General features: G+C 43.1%; 1 protein-coding gene across 1 annotated transcript; it reads right to left on the bottom strand.

Moving 5' to 3' along the window:
* Positions 1-3987: 3987 nt before the first annotated feature.
* FNTA (farnesyltransferase, CAAX box, subunit alpha) lies at positions 3988-20177 on the bottom strand. Its single transcript, XM_048851633.2, has 9 exons — positions 20020-20177; positions 19218-19303; positions 18095-18209; positions 17146-17250; positions 13649-13775; positions 12346-12494; positions 8637-8699; positions 7274-7445; positions 3988-4695 (listed from the first exon to the last, which is right to left on the bottom strand). The coding sequence occupies exons 1-9, from the start codon at positions 20118-20120 to the stop codon at positions 4567-4569; spliced, it is 1047 nt and encodes a 348-aa protein (XP_048707590.1). The 5' UTR covers positions 20121-20177; the 3' UTR covers positions 3988-4566.
* Positions 20178-21518: the final 1341 nt, after the last annotated feature.

The following is a 21518-nucleotide window of genomic DNA, read 5'->3' on the forward strand; positions in this document are numbered from 1 at the left end:
GTGCCGATGCTTCTGGGTTTTCAGAGGTGGGCTCACAATTTTTCAGAGGAGCCAAGTCTTTTTTTTGTTTTTGGAGGCGCCAGATATATCAGGATTTTTGGAGATGCTGGGACTTACGCGATTTTCAGAAGTGCCAGGGCTTTGGGGATTTTCTGAGGTGTCAGGGACTTGTGGTTTTGGAATTTTTGGAGGTGCTGGGGCTTTGGGGATTTTCAGAAGTGCCAGGATATGCATCAAAGTTTTAATCCATTAGGTAAAAACTGCGCTTCTGCTTACCATTGTTAGTTTCCAACTAAGATTACTCCGCATAAAGACTCTGCCAGGGACTTTGCATATAGGTTATGTTGAGGTATGCACTGACTCACAGGCAGCTGCTCTTTGCAATTTAGCTAGCAAGTGTGAAACCAGCTGGTTAGAATGGGGACCAGATGAACTAATGCCTTTTGTATATTGTATTTGCCCAGGCATGAATGAAGGAATGGTGATTTTCAGACTGCTAACTAGTGTTTTTGTAATATATGGCAGGGAACTTTAAACAATGAATCCCTGCCTGCTCCCCCTCCCCCACACTTATATACACTAGTTTCTATTAATGCAGAGATGATACAAAAAATTTTTCAGCAAGGAAAATTGCAATTAAACACTATGGGCCAGATTTTAAAATCTGCTGCAGTCATAGTTGAAACTTTGGAGCCTAATCTCATTGTCAGAAGGGATTTAAGCACTTGGGAGTCTAAATCCTATAATTGATGAAATTTAAACTCCTAAATCCCTTTTAAAAGTGGCTCCTAAATCAGTCAGGTGTTGCAATGCTGAGTGCAACACCTAATCACCTTTACAGATCTGGGATTGAGGCAAAGATTCAAGAATGGGAGTTTAACAGCATTGTTTTGATTTGCATTATAGTAGCAGCTGGAGGCCCCAATCAGGGAGGCAAGAAGAGGACAGTCCCTGCCCCAAAGAGCCTACATCTAAACATATGACGAGAGACCTTAAGATCTTGTTAAGTTCCTAAATAAGTGACCTGATTTTCACATGTGGCCACCAGCGCCTGTTGACTTTAAATTGATGGGTGCTCAGAACTCCTATTAATCTATGCTGAAAAGCAGCATTTCCATGGTAAATGTTTCAGTTCATTCCCTTCCCCTTCTTTCCCTGTCCCGCCCTACACCCCAACTATCCAGGATAACATTTTGGGAGTTTACCTCAGGCTGATAACAGACTTTTATATGTAGACTAAAATAACAGTTGCAGCTGCTCCCCTGTCTATTTTGAATCTGACCAGTTCATTAACCATGCACGACTGATTCGCTAATCCACTTTATCACCACTGTCAGAACCTAGAAAGAATAAATTCTACATCTCTTTAACCCCATTTTTTCTGCACATTGCTGCAAAGCACCTAACTTGGCTCGGCACTCATCCTCATCTATATGTAGTCACCACTGCACGTGTGCACTCCCATGGGAAAAACAAGTCTAGTAAATGAAGATGTTATATTGATTTTTCCCGCTCAGACACTGGTTGCTTGTCTATAGGGGAAATTTACCAGTATAATTATACCTCTATAGTTTATACTGGTATAACTCCCTGTATAGACACTTATTCTAGAAAGAGTATCTTTTTCCAGTTTAGTTTATACTAGAATCAGAATGACCACATGGGAAGTTATACCAGTATAATTAGGCTCACGGTAAATTTCTCTCTGTAGTAAAGCCCTGAGTGGCTGATCAGTTTCCTGTTTCATTTGATTATAGGCAGAGGGGGTAGCAACACATATAGCAAAGGTTACCCCATGCATGGTAAGACCCTATTTTAGTTGCTTATCACTTTGTCAAGCTAATTGTTGGGGCTGAAATTACCTAGGGCAGGTATCTGTTTCAGGCTGATTTTTTAAGTTTCAGTTAAAATTAAGCAGTTTATGAGAACAAGATTAGGGAAAAATACATTGTTTTGCCCATGTTAAAAGAAGTAACGAGTTCAAGATGTGTTAGCCTCAGTCCCTTGAACAAGTGCAGAGCTTTGTTTATTGCTGTCTATAGGTCTATCTTATGAAATTCAAAGGAGTCAGTCATCCAGGAAGGGAAAGACTGACTGACTCCCAGCTGGCTCAGGTAGGGTACCCTCACTGAGAGCACCTTCCTGAACATGGGAGGGTTTCAACAGGCCGCATAGGAGCACTTTGTATGGATAGTGTTCTTGGCTGATCCAGTCACCTCTTACCTTCTCCTTGATAGGCAGTTCAGTCTATTTGGCTTAAGGCAAGTTTTCCAGACCTTTAATCATTCTTGTATCTCTTTTCTGAACTCCCTCCAGTTTTTCAACACACCCTGTGAAGTGTAAACCTCAAAACTGGACACAATAGTCCGGGAGAGTGCTCATCAGTACCATACTGAAATAATATCACTTCTGTGCTCACATGTGCTATGCAGCTGTTCATACAGCCAAGGATTGCATTAGACAATAGCTCATGTATGTGTACAGAAGTATTTGTTTTCCTGAATTGATAGACAAATACATGACTTGCCTTGAAGAGCCTGGACTTACTCATGTCCTGGTAATTTTCCGCATTTATTCTGTAGTTTAATTATGGTTGGAAATTGTTTAACTGCCAGTAGAAGGTAAAAGTTTTAAATCTGTGATGGAACATCAAGCTCAATGGAAATACTTGCATATAAAGTCTCTCTGATGACACTGTAGTTTTTCAGAATAAATTTGATTTCAGGGACCCTCTCAGATTTCTATTAAACTTATTTTTCAACAGAGGGGAAAAATACATTAAAAAGCATTTATTAAAATAAAATTTAAATACAAGTTTATTGCCCCCTAAAAAGCTCTCAAATTTGGAGACTATAAATTTAATAAAATCATAGAACAAATTTTGTCTTGCATGCTAAAAATTGTTTAAGTTATAGGAGAAATACCAATAGTTATTTGGATACTTGTGCCTATCTGTAAAGTACAGTATGTGTTTCACTGATTTCATGGCACACAAGGCCTCCATCTGATATACATCTGGTGTTAACTCCATTGTTTTACTATTGCAAACAACAGAACAATTAGTGAAAGGTAAGACAGATTTTAGATTCCTCTAAACTACTACACAAATCTTTAGCTGTTCTGAACTTCAGTTGCATTGTATTTTTTCAGCTGGTAGGGGAATGGTTGTTTTGTAGGGCTGAATCGTAAGTGTGGAGGAAGGGTAAAGGACGAACAGGTCTGGGTATTTTTCTGCAGGAAGGCCACCAACAAGAACATTTCTTCAGCCCAACCAGATCTAGTTAAGGTAAGAGCTACACTATGTTGACTACATTTGTTTTGATCTATCTGATGCAAAATTGCTTCTCCATTTGCCACAAAGCTGAGGTTGGGTGAAGCTGGAGGAAAAAACCCCAGACATTTTGAAATGAAGACGGGTCTGGATGTTCCACTGAGAGGTTGGCTCTCTGAGTTCAAGGTACTCACCACTGTTGCCGTCCCATACAAATAACTCAAGGCTGCTCTTTACGTCAAGTATGATGAAAGCTCCCCGCTGCTGTCCGGATCAGAATGCTCCAAGGCACAAGATGCATTAAAGCAATATGGGAGTTTAAAACTCCTAACCCAGGGACTGACACCTAAAAAGCACCTTAAAGACTAACAGATTTATTTGGGCATAAGCTTTCGTGGGTAAAAAACCCACTTCTTCAGATGCCTGGAGTGAAAATTACAGATGCATCTGAAGAAGTGGTTTTTTTTTTACCCACGAAAGCTTATGCCCAAATAAATCTGTTAGTCTTTAAGGTGCCACCAGCCTCCTTGTTGCTTTTGTGGACAGACTAACACGGCTATCCCAATACTAAAAAGCATGTGTGTCCTGGAGTGTGTACCTGTCCGAGGCACATCTTTTAATTTATGGTAAGAGGTGTTAATGACAGGAAGCATTGTCTTGGTGCTACAAGACATTGTGAAAAGAAGAGAGCAACGTGCTAAAACACATACGAGCACTTGAAATATATCTACGCTTTTATTACAAAACCAGGTTGTTGGCATTAGTTGGGTACAATAATAGCAGTTTTGTTGCTGCTGCAGAGCTGTTCTGGCCTATGGCAACAATTACATTCCCTGCTTAAAGTAACTAAAATTAAGTTGCTTTATAACCATTACATACAAGTGATCTGCAATGAATCTTATAAGTACTGCATTAGGAAAAGGGGGGGCGTGGAGTGGATTAGGCTAGAGTGTGAGAAATTGATTCAGTACCTTAAATAGCAGAGCATTATGTATTTCCTATTAAGAAATAAGTCCTTTATTTTGGCATACTTCAAGTAATTAAGTCTTAAATTCATTTTGGATCTACCTATAGCTATTGTCAGTAGCAGCAGTGACCCAAGGGGATTGTGTTATATTGAACACTTCGCACTCAGTTCCTGTTAAAAGCAACACCTGTGCAGTGCACATAAAGTTACATCACACTCAGGCAGAGGGGAATAGTACATCTAAGCTTATACTACTGGCTTGTGCCCCTCTACTTGGAGTTCCTTTATAAGTATCTTAGAGCTTGACACCATCTTCTGCCACTTGCAGTTACTGCTGCTGATCTGTCCGCAAGTCTTGTTCGGTGCCTGTGCTGTGCTTGTTCTGAAGGGACCTTCCAATATACTTCCAGTATTCCTTTCGGATTGTGTCTTTTTCATTAGCCAGAATGTCACATAACTAAGAAGGAAAAATTACAAAGTTGTCATATATTAAACCAAAAGCTTAACAGTCCTTAAAAAACACACATTAAACACAGCCTTCTCTTCAGCGAGCAAAGCATGGTTTTTCATGCACAAGTTTTGCACTAGTATCCAGACTTCTGGTAAATGCATCTTCCTAAAAGCAAATCAATTATCTCTATAGTTTATGCCAACAGGGCTGGATTAACTCTCCTGTAGGCCCGGGGCTATTAGATTTTGTGGGGGGCCTGGGGGTTTGGAGTACAGGAAGGGCCTCAGGGCTGGGGCAGGGGATTGGGGTGTGAGAGGGGGTGCAGCTTTAGCTGGGGGGGTGGGGCCAGAGATGGGACAGGGGGTTTGGGTGTGGCAGGAGGTCCAGGGTGCAGGCCCTGGGTGGGAGTTTGGGTGTGGGGGGTTGGGGTGCAGGCTCCAGCCCGGAGGCACTTACTTTGGGCGGCTCCTGGTCAGCGGTGCAGCGGAGCTAAGGCAGGATCTTCTCTGCTCTGCTCCCCAGCATGTCCAGCCCCTAGATGGAGGGGCCAGGCTGCTCTGTGCAGTGCCTGCAGGCGCTGTCCCCACAGCTCCCAGCCAATGGGAGCTGCACAGCCGGCCCTGGGGGCAGTGCGCAGAGATTCCTTGAACACCCGTCGCCTAGGGGCCGCAGCGGCATGCCGGTGACCCGGTGCTCGTGGCTCCAGCCTCACCGGGGGCAGAGGGGAAGCGCGCAAGGCTCAGGGGCCAGATGAAAAGCAGCGGGCTGCACCTGGCCTGCAGGGCCCCCCTTAGCCCGAGGCTGCAGCCCCTAAAGCCCCTGCATTAGTCCGGCCCTGGATGCCAAACAGAAGTTTGTCTCCTGTGACTCTCCAGTCCTAGGTTAAATCTTCCCCTGACCACCTTACAGGATATCTGGATATTTTGCTCCATCCCCTGGGTATAAATATTGCCCTTCAAATGTTCCATTCAGTTCTTTTTGTTAAGCAGAACACTGCGTCTTGTTTGATGAGCCAGAGCTCGGTACCACCAACTTCAAGCCCCACGTATATTAAAGAACCAATGCTTAGCAGAACAGTGCTGACACTTAAGAGGCATGAAATTTTAAGGCATCAAGGCAAATTTTGGTGCTGGTGGACTGTGAAGGATGAATGGTATAAAGCCATGGTATGCCCACATCTTGAATACTACATGCAGATCTGGTTGCCCCATCTCAAAAAAAAGTACATTAGAATTGGAAAAGGCTTAGAAAAGGGCAACAAAAAGGATTAGGGGTATGGAACAGCTTCCATATGAGGAGAGAATAATAAGACTGGGACTTTTCAGCTTGGAAAAGAGACGACTAAGGGGGGATATGACAGAGGTCTATAAAATCATGACTGGTGTGGAGAAAGTAAATAAGGAAGTGTTATTTACTCCTCCTCATAACACAAGAACAAGTGGGGGGGGGGGGAGGGATAGCTCAGTGGTTTGAACATTGGCCTGCTAAACCCAGGGTTGTTATGAGTTCAATCATTGAGGGGGCCATTTAGGGATCTGGGCCAAAAATTAGGGATTGGCCCTGCTTTGAGCAGGGGGTTGGACTAGATGACCTACTGAGGTCCCTTCCAACCCTGATATTCTATGATTCTATGAAGAACAAGCGGTCACCAAATGAAAATAGGCAGCAAGTTTAAAACCAATAAAAGGAAGGATTTCTTCACACAATGCACAGTCAACCTTTGGAACTCATTGCCAGAGGATGCTGTGAAGGCCAAGATTATAACGGTTCAAAAAAGAACCGGATAAATTCATGCAGGACAGGTCCCTCAATCTACCTCATGCTAAATTCCATTACTGTTACCCTCAGAGGTTTTAAAAAAAGCTCTTTAAGAACCATGTTGAGTTCTGCTCTACCAGTCTTGTGGACCAAGAAGCTAAAGGATTCTCCCTATACATATCAGTTATTTTGAGGACAAGAGCCCTCTGCTAAACTAGGTAGAGGGAAGTAAGAGCATGTTAGGAACTTACACAAAGGTGTTTTTAAAAAACAAAAAAATCTGTTCTTTCAGCAATTTGAAAGCTCATTTATTTTCTTTACTTATTGGCATTTCCTCCTTTTCTTGTGTGTAATGTTTGGGATCTTTCTGCTTTTCGTTTCTGTCAAGTGAAGCAGAGATGGCCTCTGTTGTTGGCAAGCTACTATGGAAATTCTTGCATACAGACTGATTGACACTAAGAGGCCAAGGATTCACATACTGTACGATTATTAAGAACAGGACACTGCTAATGGAAGTCAAATGCCTTCTGAGTGCAGGGAAAAAACAACTCACCAACATCCCTGAACTTCTGAGTGGCTCAGAGGATTTCTCTTCAGTATAATGAGAAGTAGTAGACTGATAGTGCACACTAACAATTCATTAACCACAGTGCACAGTAACGGAAACAACTACTTAATGCCATCATCTCCAATAACTGTGCAATTAATGTACAACTCTGTTTTACAAGAGAGCTTTTCCATTAAAATAATCCAGTCTTTGCTCTGTGTGGCAACAGATTCAGCTAGACAAACTCCCTGAGGTAGAGAAAGTGAGCTCTCAACTCACCTCTAATGCTTTGTTTAGTGTTTCTTCCTTGTCCTTACACTGGTTTTCTAGCATGTCTTCATATATATCCACAAGGAAGGCAATCAGATAGGGAGAACTGTGGCTTGGCTGTAAATCCAGCAGTTGCTCTAATAGATTTTGATATTTGGAAAGACCATGATCCTGTAGAATCCTAAAACAGAGATTAGTAAGTACTGCTGACAGCTTTGACAAAGAATTAAGCAAGTTTTCGCTTTGATAGATTGATCTGAAGATTTTAATCTGACAGGAGCTATAAATATAAAAGAGGCAGAGGGTAATAGATGTAGTTCAATATAGCAACAAGTCAGCATTGTTGTAGCAGTGGTTTTCAACCTTTTTTCATTTGCAGACTCCTAGAATAGAGATGCAGACCCCTTTGGAAATCTTAGGCAGTCTGCAGACCCCCGGAGCCCACAAGTTGAAAACCACTGCTGTAGTAAGCTATTGATGAACATCTCAAGTGCACAGTGAGACATGAGGCAGGGTGCATTTAACCAACAACCTCCTAATGCATAGCTGGTGTAGCCTAATACATTTATCCCCCACCCCCCCTTTTTTTTAAAAGTCAACTTTTGGTGGTTTTATGCCACATATCCTTCCATTATTAAGTATGGCTCACAGCGAGATGAGCAAGATCAAGCAAAAAGGTTATAAACTGCTTTCCTCTACTACTATGAAAATATTTTAAGTTGTTGGGACTCTGAACTCAGTTTCTTAAACTGAATGTTTCAGCACAGCTAGGAAGAAGAGGTGGAAAGTGTGTGAGAGATGATAGGTGCAGGGTGGCACTATATAATGCAGAACTCTTAACCCTTCAAGGTCAGGGGAAAGTCCTTTTCTCTTTACTGCATCTTGACTCCAGTCAATGAACTAATGGGGCTTTCATTTCTCTTCCCGAGTTCTGTACTATCAAAGACTTTTCATTTCTCTACAAAGCACCATCTTGTGTTTTGCAGAGGGGCTAGCACACTGTCAGGACTCCATGAATAAAAATAATGTATATGGTATTTTAAATACTTAAGACTTTTTTTTTTGGATCCAGTAAATAGAAGCAACCTGCTGTGCACTTTCAAATGTGACCAGTATTGATGATCCCCTACCAAAGCTACCCAATCAGTAATTATACGGAAAGTGGGCCAGGAGATTAGGTTACTATATTAGCCCTTAAAGTGGGTATAACCTCAGGCTTATCTGGATCATTGCTTTTCAGTTGTTCCCTCAGAGCTGTAAACATGTCTAGGCATGAAACATTCAATGTGAAATGGCCTGCAAGTAACACCAACCTGCAACAATCCCCCTTACCAGAAGCCCTCACCCCACAGATATGAAATACAAGTCTCACCCTTTTAGATAGTTCCATGCACTTTCATTATGTGGCACTGTCTTGATCATTTCTAGAGTGTACCTGTGAGGGAAAACATGGGTTACACTTCTGTCAGAGGTCAACGAGCCAAAAAGAGAAACATGTTTTCTTTACCCAGACTCAGATCTCCTTTGCAGCCTCCTCCCCATCTCACTGGTCTCAGCCCTCCTCTGCATAAGCTTTTTAAAATACAGACTAAAGCAGACATTTTGCTGATCATCTCAGATGGTGACATAAAATATAACTGCCATGCAACTTAACTGCAGTTGTCATGACAGGACAAGCCACTGCAGGATAGCGGTTATGTGCCCAGAGGCACTTACCTTCAATTTACAATATATGAATTCCTACAATTATTTTGTAGTTTATTTCAGGAGAGGGTAACTCTCCCACACAGTATGACATAATAAACCTATAACAGAATATGCAATTTGATGGTATGTTGAAGAGGGGCACATGCTAGGACTGCAGAATCCACAGATGCTGGATTCCATTTCTTTGTGCGCATCCACAGCACTGTTTGCAAAACTCCACTTACAAGGTCAATCAGTTGCACCTGTGCAAACTCACTGGAGGCATATAGCACCGGTGCCAATGAGGACATGGGCTGTTCCTTCCTAGTTCAGTGGCAGAGTTAAAGTGAAGAGAAGGAGCAGAGAAGCAGCTTCTTCAAGCGCACGGTCAGGAGGGTCATCCACCAAGCAGAGTATTAAAGAAAATGTCATGTTTCCAGCTCTACCAAAAAAGCCTTCATGTTCCTCTCTCTCCACTAAATCCCCAAGCAGTGAGACTCATTTCCAGAAACGGGTGAGAGCAATGAGCAGTTTTGCAACCAGTTTTCAATCTCAAAATATTTGAACCTTCTCGCCCTTCTGGAGCAGCCTTTTTACAGTCACTAGCAGAGGAACAGAGCTTACCACCGCCATAAGAAATCTTGGCAACAGCGGGTAGGCTAAGGTCTATGCTGAAATCTAGAAAGATTAACCCTTCAAATCTGGTTCTGGAGTAGGAGTCAGATTAAATTTATGTCAATTTGAGTTCTGAACACAGGGTCATCCTTCACAAATAAATCTAAGAAGGTGTCCAATCCCTAGCTCTGGAGAATTAATCTGGAAATGCCTAGTCTCACAGGCATAGAAGTGGTACAGATTCAGTAACATTCAAGAAAGAGGTATCTGTGAGAAAACAAAAATGAATGTTTTTTTCTTATTGCTTTCATTTAAAGTCTTTCAACCCTCTTGATGAACACCCAGTTGGACTGCTTCAGGGGCTTAGGATGTGCTCTGAAGAGGCACTGGGTCATTCCACGCAGAGTGAACGGATTGAAATCAACATTATTTCTATCACCAATTTTAATTATGAATTAAATCAGAAAGAAGGAAACCTTCATTTTAATTTTGTTTTGCATTTGTACTTTTTACTTATTTCCTTAAAGAGGGGTTGATTCTCATTGGTTAGTAACCATTAAAAAATATTGGATTTGCAGCTAACTATAGCCTTTGCACTAGATTTGATATTTGTTTTTGCTAACCAGGAGGATACACTGTATCTATACACACTTAATTACACAACTTAACATACAAAATAAATGTGTAATTTTTATTTTTTTATGTTAGAACATGGTGAACGACTAACTTCTTATTTACTAATTTTTTACTCATGGTGTGTGTCAAGCTCTATTTGGATGGCAGTAGGAATTCTTTTAGAATTGTTTTTCCATTAATTAAATATAATTACCTTAAATGTGCTAGATACATAATAAAAAAGTTAAGTTTATCAAAACTTGTTTTGTATTTAAAAATGAACTAATTTATTAACCAAAGGAAGTATTCTCTATAGTTAGTCAATCGAACTGATTGTTTCTGGTCAACCTGTCCTTCAAGATTTTAGAACTAGTACATCTCCTCCTCTCACCCCTAGTTTTTGTTCATAGACCAGAAGAGCTTTCCTGCTTTTTCAATGCCCAGTCGCTTTTCTAAATGAGCTAGTCATTGAGCTGAACTAGTTGAAAAAAGTGAAAAGACAATATTCCTTGTGCACTTGCAGAAGTAGCTATTTCTACCAAAGGCTGCTTTAGGCCTAAATCGCCGGTTTCAGGTGCTCAGTCAGTGACTTCTCTCAGTTCAGTGGTCTGACTTTCTTTAAAACTTCAGCAGCAAACATTCTACTTGAATTTTTTGTTTAATCGATGTAAATGATTTTAATAGATTATACTAAGTCTAGACCTTAGTGCAGGATGTCAATTTCAAATATTTTTTCTTTTAAAAAATAAACCTATTTAAAATAAAAATCTGGGATTTTTTTGTTTTTAAAAACACCCAGATTTTTATCCAAAATATTTCCTTATTGTAATGTGCTTAGTTTAGGCAGAAAGAACTTTTTTTTTTTTTTTAAATAACTGTTAGCCCAGTCTTCTCCCTTGGGATCTGAAAGTCAAGCTGTTGCTTTCCTTCTTGCATCATCTTCAGTAATAAGCATTTCTGAAAACCAAAGCAGGCCCTCAGTTACACCAGCGCTATTTCTGAAGAGATTCCAAAGTTGAGGGGCCCTCATATCCAGAAACTCACTGCTTTATACTGGGGGCTCCAGCCCCAAGCATCCGTGCTGATCAATCTCACGGCAGTACTGCATGGAGAGAGATGTGTTTTCTCAAGGAGATGGGGCCCTAGCTAATAATGTGCTTTATAGGTCAGTACCAAAACCTTAAATTCTACCCAGAAATCAATAGGCAGCCAGCGCAGATCATGGAGCACTGTCAGAATATGCTTGCAGCAGGATATTTAGCTTAAACTAGCAGGCTGCCAAATATTGTACCAACTTCTGTTTCCAGATGGGTTCAATACATAGTTCCAATACATAGTTCCATATAAATTGCCTGGCAGTAAGGTAACCTGGAGGTGACAAAAGCATGGAAAGCAGTAGTAAGGTCTGCATCAAGAAACAGGTTCTACCTGTTGGACTCCCACAAAAGCCATCCTGGCTATTGCTGATCTCTGATCAGCCAGTGGCAGCTGAGAATCTAATAAGTCCCCTAAGTTGCAAACTTGAACAAACAAAACCCAAAAGGACAGATATCACCATCCATTTTTCTGCTTTTTTCTCATGACCAACCTCACCTCGCCTGAGCCTTAGCCACCTAGTTCTCATTCATGCCCCAATCTCAACCAAGCACTAGGTGCATCCATTGACCGCTTTACTCTGGTCAGAGGAAATGGAGACAAAGCTGAGTGTCATCCACATACTTAGGATACTGCAATCCATATCTCTACACTAACCCTCCCAATAGATCCAGATATACATTCAACAAGAGGGGACACAAGATAGAACCCTTCATAAGTGCTCTGGGGGAGGAAAAGAAGTTACCCACTATCAACCTTTCAGAATGCTCAGCAAGTAAGAGAGCTACTCAAGATCGGCTTCTCCAACTCAAATGTAGCTTGCAGACAAGTCATCACCTCATTATCAATGGTATCAAAAGGCATCTGATAGATCTAACATGAGCATGGATGTTTGATCTCCTGATTATTGTTCAAAATCTTCTACCAATGCCAGCAGTGTAGCTTTTATTCTGTACCCAGGGAAAGGTCAAGGGGAGCTGAAGCCTCTGAAGCATTCAAGAGCATGCCTCACTTCTTTTGCCTATGAGAAATGGAGGGCACCAAATGTAATTGTGCACAGCATTACTAACTGGACTTCTCTCTCTAGAACAGCAGGATCGTTGTAGCCTGTGGTGTTGGAAATTACAAAGTATCTTTGGTTCCAGACAGAGTTGTTTCTCACATCCTCTTTCAGAAGCTGGTCTACATACTCCAGTTCATTATCCCACAGTTTGAACTCCTACAATGGTGAGAAGAAAAAAACAAAATAAAAAACCTCACATTTAAACACGTTTTAACAAATTCTAGTTACTTCCTTCTTCATTTGAAGAATTCCAACCTAACTTCTCTCACACTGGACCCCAAGATTAGACCGAGTTGAAGAAATCAATGTAGTAAATTGTGAAATTAGTTAATTTTGGGGAAAAACAGGAGGTATAATGGCAAGTGTTAGGCAACCCTCATTATATAGAAGGGGTTCTCAGGACAAACTTTTTGGTGGCCCCAAAGTGAAGCCATGAACTCTTGCTGGTGGTCACTCTCACACTTTTTCCTAAAATACTTAGCTAGCTTTAGGAAAAACAAATAAATATGCACCTATACAGATTCAGATCATTGTAATTTATTTATTGCTAGCTACCAAGTCGCCGCTGAATTGCTGCCACGGCCAGCAGGAGAGAGAGAAGCTGCTGCCAAATTGCCGCCACGGCTGGAGGAATGGAGAAGCTGCCGCCGAATTGCCACTGCCATGGAAACTCTTCTGCCCTTTCTGACTGCTGCCCCAAGCATCTGCTTGGAACGCTGGTGCCTGGAACCGGCCCTGGGGGCAGGACAGGCAGTAGGAGCCAGGGCAATTGGGGGCAGTCCAGGGGGAGACAATGGGGGGCCAGAGCCCGAAGCCTCATAGCCAGAGCCCGAAGCCTCGTGGCTGGGAGATGGGGATGGAGCCTGAAGCTGTGTGACCACAGCCTGCTGCTCCACTGCCCCAGGGAAGCTGGGAAACTCACTGGCTGCCTGCTCCTCCAGCTCTGTGCCCCAGCTGTGTCCAGAGGGGCAGCAGACAACACCACGGTGGTGCATCCAGGAGCAACACGTAGGGGGTGGGGCTACTGCTTTTACCCCATCCCCCCAATCACAGCCCAGGAGGCTGTGGCCGCAAGAAAAGCAGCTGGTGGCCGCATTTGAGAAACGCTGATATAGAGGGTGCTACTAGTGCTTCCTGTAACAAAAGGCACAAAGGCAAATTTTGAACTGGTTAATTCTGAGTTCACACCCACTTAATTGTTTTCACTCCATCTACACAAGTCAATGTGTAAAGTTCCATTTAAGAAACAAACCTCTACAATTTTGGGAGGATTCTCCTTACAGAGAAAGCAGCAGACCTGGATACAATACCTGAATAACCCACTGTCTGTGCTGCCAAGCATGGTAATTTTTGGCATCCTGGTTAAGAATTTCAGCTATAAACTCAAGCTCTTGAGATGGATCCTTCAGCCACTCTACCAACACCCGTCTGTGGTGCCTAAAGATAAAGTACAAGAATTTAAAAAATTTTCCTTCCAATATTTGCTTGACCATTAGACTTTATTAAAATACCACCTGATTACAATACTTACCAGGACAAACAAAAAACACCAAGACACCAACCCATCACCAGAGTAGTACTTTTTAAAAGAACCATGAAACATTTCACCTAGCTTTTCTAGGGATTGCTATAGTGTAAACTTGCAACAAGAAAATGCCAGAAATGTATCTACATATTAGTACATAACCTCTTAAAGAAGGATCATTGCTATGTTTGACATGCTTGAGAAGTGGGTGAGAAAAGCCACACAGAATGAGGGTATAATCATTTAAATAGAACTGAGTTTGAGTACACAAGATGGGTCATGCTTGAGACAGTATCACTTAGAAACTTGTCAGATCGCCAACAAGTGATTTTCACGGTTAGACCCATCGTTCGAATAGAAACCCCCCTAAAAACCTAACAATTTTTCCCCTATGAACACTGAAGTTCTCTATCACTTATTTTTTTCAAAATATTTTCCCCATCTATTTTACATTGTCATTTGTCACTGAATTTAGAATGCCTTCCTAAGCTTTCAGATTCAGTGTGTTCCAGTACACATGAAAACCTGCCCATTGTCACTCCCAACTTCTAAAGTAAGTGTTGTAAACATTCTATTAATGCCTTATTTGTCCCACCACTTCATTTCTAGGAAACTGGAGCAAGGACACAAGTACTAATTTCAAATCAAAGTTTCTCAAATGTCAGAAAGCAGAGCCAGTCAGAACCTTTGCAACGATCTGCAGCATCAATTCTTCAGTTCAATTCTTTGGCCTCTGTCAGGCAGCGAACAACATTTCAGATACTCCTATTACTCTGTAGCTCTAATATGGCTTTTCCTTTTCTTGGGAGCCAGCGTTTAGATTTCAGAGGCCTCTTCATGGCAACATTTGGGTTGCCATGAACCCTTTGGGTCAGAGTTGGCAGAGGTGACACCCAATTAGTTTCTTGCTGCTTGCTCAGGCATTCATATTGTTGGTCTGTCTCCAGCTAAAGAAGAGAGCACAAAAGCTTGCAAACGTTCTGCTTGCTCCTGCAACCTGTCCTCCTCTGTATCTGAGGACAGAGGTGCCAGTGAGACCCTAATTTATCCAATCCTTGTCAGCTGTCAGTTTCAGATGCTAAAAAGAATGGGCAGATGGACTTCCTCCATAACAAATATGCTATTCAAGCAGCATACAAGCTTCTCCTTCCCACACCACTCAAATGGAGGGAAGCAGCATGTGCAGACTACCAGAAAATCTCAGGAAAAGAGTGGACAAATAAAACGACCATGGGTTTCAACTCCTGTTTCCAAGGGACTGGCTAGCTGTCTTCCTTCATACATCTCTCCAGCTATTCTTGGCTCTTTTTCCAGTCAGCTCAGACACTTCCACCCAAAGTCTTCCTGGGCTGAGGAGCAGGATTCATTAATTACCTTTGCTCTTTTCCAGAGGCCACTCCTCAGTCAGAGAAACATCTTCTAGTCATACCAGACAACTCCTTGACCACAGCACATCTGAAAAGGGAGGCACCAGAAACTCGTCTCCACAAACATGACCTGTTTCCTTTTCAGTAGGCTCAGCTGCATCTTCTTTCACTCACTTGAGGAGGTTCACATCAAAGTATCACTAAACCTGGACAACCTTACTAGGTGGTGTAGGATCTCAAACATGTGCTCACATGTTAGTAGTCCTACGGGGAGTCCCAAAGTTTGATTCATTTGCATTAAAGCTCAATGCAAAGACTCATGGTTAATTTTCCAAGATGCAAGCACAAAAAACTAAGAGCAGTGGGTTCCTTGTCTTAACACTGGCCAAGGCACCTCACCTGTATTTTCCCTCTTCTTTCCTTTGTGGCTAAGGCTCGCCACAAAGTCTCTCTCTTTGGGCAGGTCTATGCTACAGCCTAAGTTGATATAACTTACATCACTCAAGGGTGTGAATATATAGCACTGTAGCGTAGACTTGCCCTCAATCGAAATATCCCTAAGCTGGTCACGATACAGAGGTCCAGGAAGCACTCTACCGTGCCACAAAGTCCTAGGTTCTGGGGAAGATCTGCACAGTTCTACACTGAAAATTTGGTCACCCTGTATAAAGCTGGAATACATCACAGATACTCCCTATAAATAAAACCAAGGCTATAGGTCTGGCTCAGCCCTTAGAAACTCATCCCACAGCAATAAGAAGTGTCCTCAGTTCCCTGAACACAATAGGTTTCACTCATGTTCATATCAATAATTCTCAAAGCAGTTGGCCAGCCCACCCAAATGTATGAAATACCCAAGAAGAAAACTCAGTTTGGTCTTTTGTGAGCTAAAGAGTAATCCCTTCAGGCCTGTGGATTCCTTGTATTTCCTCTATTAAAGTATCCATTTTAGTAATCACTCTGTCCAGGAAGGTATTGAGTGCTGGAAGCCCTTTCTATTGTATTTTTCCACAGAGTTTTGCAGATTTTGCCCAAATGAGCCTCTAGTATAAAATCAAGGGGCTAACCTGACATTTTTTGTTCTAATCCAAAATTTTCACTAAGAATAAAGTTACAAGTTAAATTCAAGGCCCTATGAACATGAATAAAACATATTGCTAATCTCCTGCCCTGTTTGGTGCTTTTCACCTTGGATGAAGTCTCATGAGACTAGAATAGCTGAAGGCCAGCATATCTGAAGCATTCAAAGCCTCTGGGAGGGTCAGCCAGCTTGTCCCCTGGTTTGTTCTGCAACGTGCTGACAATGGCTCTGCCCTAGACTGGAAGATCTGCAGACCAGCAACATAACTGTTCTGTAGGTTCTCTCTCCAGGCTTCCAGATAGTGGAAAGCTGAGACACTTTTTAGATGAGACACATTTGTATATTTATTTTACATGGTTGGAAACTGCTGTGATATGTAATTTATCTTCGGCAGACATATTTCTGTATACACTACTACCAGATACATCCACTCCCTGTTAGAATTCATAGCCAGAGCCTTCAGAGAACACAGTCATCCCTCTCCATTATTTCATTTGGGAGGATTTCTACAACAAAAAAAGCAACATCCAAGAGCTGCTAAAAGCTAAAAATTCTTCAGTTGTATTTTCTTTATTTTTGTTGCGTCAGAATAAGTCTGGTACTTTTAAAACTTTTCAAATGCCTAACTACATTACTCAGTACTCCTAGCATTGGAGTAGAGAGTTATGGAGAACTCTGCCTGGGGGCAGTCCTGTTTAACACCTCTGAAACTGGCTCCGTCCAAGGAGTAAGGGTGAATCCTTACCGTCCCACTTTTAGAACTGGCAGCCATGTCCATTTCTGAGGTGGTAAAAGGTAAGACAGTTTGTCTCTAGAAATCAAAAAGATTTTTACCAGACTTGGTAATTCTTTGGCTGGTCTTCAATGATAGCTGTAATATAGTTAATTTCCTCATGTAGGTCCTTTTTCAATGAATGCAGGAGGACTCTCCGGAAATGCCTAAAGAAAAATAAAAAACACACACACCATTTAGGAGGTTGGTTTTTTTTTAAAAAAAAGCTGGAGTAAATTCAGTTAAAAATACTTTAAGAATTAAACCAATTTTTAAGAACACAACTAATTCTGAAGACGTATTCATTATTGGGTAGCTGGTAGTAACCAAAATAGGTAAGGTTACAAACATATTGCTATCCAAGATCTTAGCAACTTTAAGTTTCTACTGAAGACTTGTATACCCCACATCTGTTGCAATTTCACTGAACATAGTCTTCCTGATATGAAAATAACTGGTATAAATCAATGCAATCATATTAATAGGAAAAATACACAGGGAAGTATTTGACAGTACCTATTGGTTGAGAAATCTAATTCTGTGAATTCAGAAGGCCTTACAAGTTTAGTATTTACTTGAAAATTAAACTGGCGGGTATTGCAAAGGGGATTATAGAATTACTTCAGTAATATTTACTACAAAAAAACTAGCAGCTAATATATGATAAGAACTTCCTTTGAAACAAGCAGGAAATAGTTCCAGTCTTTTCACTAGGAATGTGTGTCATCAGAGAGACACTTTCAATATGATTTGTCATGTCATCTTAATCAGTGGTGGTTTTTAATGGCTAGGCCTAATCTTGTTGGAAAGTTTAGACTATCAGATAGCATTTCCCAGAAATTAGCGATACTGCATTAAAATCTTAATTTATGAGCCTGCTGCAGCTTTCCAATAATCCCCAGCCTCCCAGAAAGCAAGCAAGGCCAGTCATATTTTGAATAATACACTGCCAGAATAGTTGAAAGAGAAACCAGGTAATCTAATCAGCTAATTTTAATCACCATTACTTACCACACTGTGTAATTTGCAGCATTCAGTTCAATGGCATCCCCGGTTAACTGAAAAGCTCTTTCACTCCTTTCATCCCGCTGCAGAACAGCCCGAAAGTAATCGTAGACATCTCTGACTGGATAGATGATAGTGTGTTACTCAAAACAACTAGAAGAAATCCCGAATAGAGGATTTAAGACTGGCAACCCATGGATGCTACTTTGTGTGTGTAAAATACTGTTCCCTAAAACCCTGTTTGAAGGTGTTTGGGCCTAACAGTCTGCATACTGATACAACAGCACTGTTACTAGAATCAGTGTGGTGGGATGCTTTACATCTCTCATACTAGAAAACTCCCAAAACATCTTTCAACACATCATCTAGATAATGTCCAAAATAGTTATGAGAGCACTAGGAGTCATGCTATTTCTCTACATTCTTGACATCCATTATTGCATTTTTCTCTAGGCCTAGCCCACACCATCCTAATTGCTTGCATTACCTGGAATGTGGCCGTCTACCAAGGAGTTTTAATACTTGCTTTATTTATTTAACAGACTTAATTCTATAATTTTTAAAAGATCATTTCTAAAAATCTGAAAAGAAACAGGAGGGTTTTGTTTCTGTTTTTAAAAGCGTGGGCACTCCAGGATGTGAAGGTTGTAAAGCAGGCAAACATTATCCTTGGAACTTTGAGAAACTCAAGATTCTCCAGTCTCTAGAAAAATGCAAGTTTATGGAATTGTTCCTTTAAAAACAGGGACAGTATTAAGGCCATTTCCATGCTTCAGTTTTTTTAGTTTCAATAATACCCAATAATTTTGACAAAGTGAAATACTTAAGCTTTGTTCTAGGCTCAAGTTGGTTTACAAATAAATTCTCAAAAAACAAATGTGTATGGTAATTTTACCTGGTGTATTTACCATTTTAATATTAAATTCTCAACATTTAAAATTCACTTCTAGAGGACTACAGGAACCTTAAAACATGTTTTTATATAGTTACTAGCAGTGACACCCAACACAAAAGCGTATATTATTGAAAACTAAACTCTAGCTTCAATGGTGCCACTGACATATTACACAGATGTTTTCACCTTACCAAGGTTTAATGATACTTAAAATCTTTTTTTTTTTAAACTTACATTTTTCACTGTAGATGATCTGAACCACAGGATTTGGCCCGTCATTTTGAGGTACTGGTTCAATGTCAGCCCATTCTTTTCTGTGCCTGTAAAATTTACATTTTCTTTTCAGTGTTTTATTAGGAAAAACGACCCAAGCCACCCCCGAAAAAAAACCCACATGTATTCAGTTGTACCATTCTTCATGGTGGTCATGATCTTTGCCACAGAGTTGCAGATACAGACATAAGTCACAGGGTGGCCATATCCGCGGGTCATGTTCTAGCCTAGGACTATGTTCCTTGATCTTGGAGGAACAAGGTGGGCGAGGTAATAAGAGGAACAAGGTGGGCGAGGTAATACCGTCTATTGACCAACTTCTATGGGTGAGAGAGAGACAAACCTCTTCGGCCACAAGCTGCGCCAACTCAAAGGCCGAGCTCTCAACGCAGCTCAGCGTTTGGGCCAAGGCGGGTGACTGGGCCGGCCACCCAGAACCCCGACGCCCGGCCAGGTGCGTTGGCCGCCGCCGCCGCCGCCGCGAACGGCTCTTGCGGCGCGCCCTGTGCCTCCCTCCCCGCCTGAGGCTCTCCCCTTCCCCCTAGGGACTCTCCCCTGGCTGGGCCGCCCCTGCTGAGCGCTCTCCCCTGACTCCCAGCGCCGAGACCCGGCCAGGCCCAGCGGGCCCCTTGCCCCGTCCCGCTGGGCGCGCTGCGCTGCGGCGGGAGGCCCCCGGCCCTGGCGGGCGGACCGGGCCCCCGCGGAGCTGCTCCGATCTCCGGGGGAAGGCAGCGGGGCGACCCGGCCGGAGGGGGACCGCTACCTGTACAGGAGGTAGCCGCCCGGCTCCAGGGGCTCCCCGTCCTCCGGCTCCGGCTCCTGGGGCTCCCCGTCCCGCGCCTCCGGGCCCTCCACCTCCGCCATCGCCGCAGCAGCCGGGAGAGGGCGGGGACAGCTCCGCACACCATAGAGAGGAGACCGGGGCCAGCTAGAGAGTCTCCTCCAGGCGGTGCCCCGAGACTCGGCCCTTCCGGTTCCCCCCCGCGTCACAGAGCGGAGAGCGGGGGGCGGGGCCGCTCGGCTCCTGGGCGCGGGAAGAGCCCGGCTCGGGGTGGCCACCGCTGCTATGCGGATGTAAAACGTGGGCTCTTGCAAGCAGCCACAAGGAAATGGAGGCCTCAGGGCAGAAAAGGCGATACAATCGTGCTAAGTACGCGCGGAACAGCCTTCCAGTGGAGCCTCAGAGAAGCTAGTCCCAGTGTCCCAGTGGGAGGGGAGCCCCAACGACCTAGGGAGGAAGGATGCTGGTCTTGTGATAAATGTGGAGACGCAAGTTCAATTTTTGTGTGATTTTAGGAAAGTTGCATAGTCTGCCTGTGCCCCTGTTCCCCATCCGTAACATGGGGATAAGAGCAGTGCCCTGCAGGCCTCACAGGGGTGTGATGATGCCCAACTTCCGTCGCGATGGCCGGACGCTTCAGCGATGGGGGCCGTGTCAGTTGATAGATCACGGCTTTCCCCGAGGAGCAAGTGGTTTTTAAATCCCTCCCACTACCCAGAAGCCTGGGCAGGGAAGTAAGGACAGCAGCATTTCAGTGGCCCCAGGAAGACAGGGATGAGGTAGCAAGTGACCCCCAACAACAGCAAAACCCCAGTGGCAGCCAGTATAGCACACAGATACCCCCTGTAGTCCATCACTCCCCGGGGCGCAGCCAGGCCTTAGGGGCTCCCCAGCAGCAGCAGCAGCCCCATGTCCCTCCTTACAAGGCTCCATAGCAGCTTGGCAGTGATGTTGATAGTGGGGGTGGAGCCAGGCCTCTGGATTGGGGGTTCTAGGTGGCAGATGATGGTGCCTGGTGGGGTGGAGTTCTGGGGTAGCTGGATGTGTAGGGCATTAGATGTAGTCCAGGCAGGGGTGGGCTGTGATGTCTGGGGGTTGTTGTTCACTGGTGGTGTTCACTGGCTAGCGTGTGTGGATTGCTGGGGTGCGTAGCATGCCAAGGGTTGGGTGTGTCTGTGCTGCGTCACCAGTGGAGTGGGACACTGTTCATTCAGAAGGGGTTCAAAGGGTTAATTCTAATGTTTGTAAAGCGTTTTGAGGTCCCTCAGTGAAAAGTGTTACAGAAATGCCAAATATTATTTTATAGTGAATTCAACCTACAGAAGGGAGATAAATGCTTGAGCACTGGGGAGAAGAGGCATTTAAGTATATTCCATATGAAGGCCGAAGCATAGTGTAGGGTACCCAACTGGGAGCCAGGGACAGCAGGGCCTGATTCTCCATTGCCATGCACCTTGTGTGGTCATTTACACCAGTGCAAA

The sequence above is a fragment of the Caretta caretta genome, chromosome 5 (assembly GCF_965140235.1).
Source record: "Caretta caretta isolate rCarCar2 chromosome 5, rCarCar1.hap1, whole genome shotgun sequence".
In the NCBI taxonomy this organism is placed as follows: domain Eukaryota; kingdom Metazoa; phylum Chordata; order Testudines; family Cheloniidae; genus Caretta; species Caretta caretta.

Bases quoted from the DNA above. Each gene is read 5' to 3' on its own strand.
- FNTA (XM_048851633.2), bottom strand. From the start codon at position 20,120: ATGGCGGAGGTGGAGGGCCCGGAGGCGCGGGACGGGGAGCCCCAGGAG. The intron at 18,210-19,217 runs GTAAGTTTAAAA...TCATCTATCCAG, and splicing joins GATCATCTACAGTGAAAAAT to TCAGAGATGTCTACGATTAC. The intron at 4,696-7,273 runs GTGAGTTGAGAG...TTTCCTTCTTAG, and splicing joins CACTAAACAAAGCATTAGAG to TTATGTGACATTCTGGCTAA.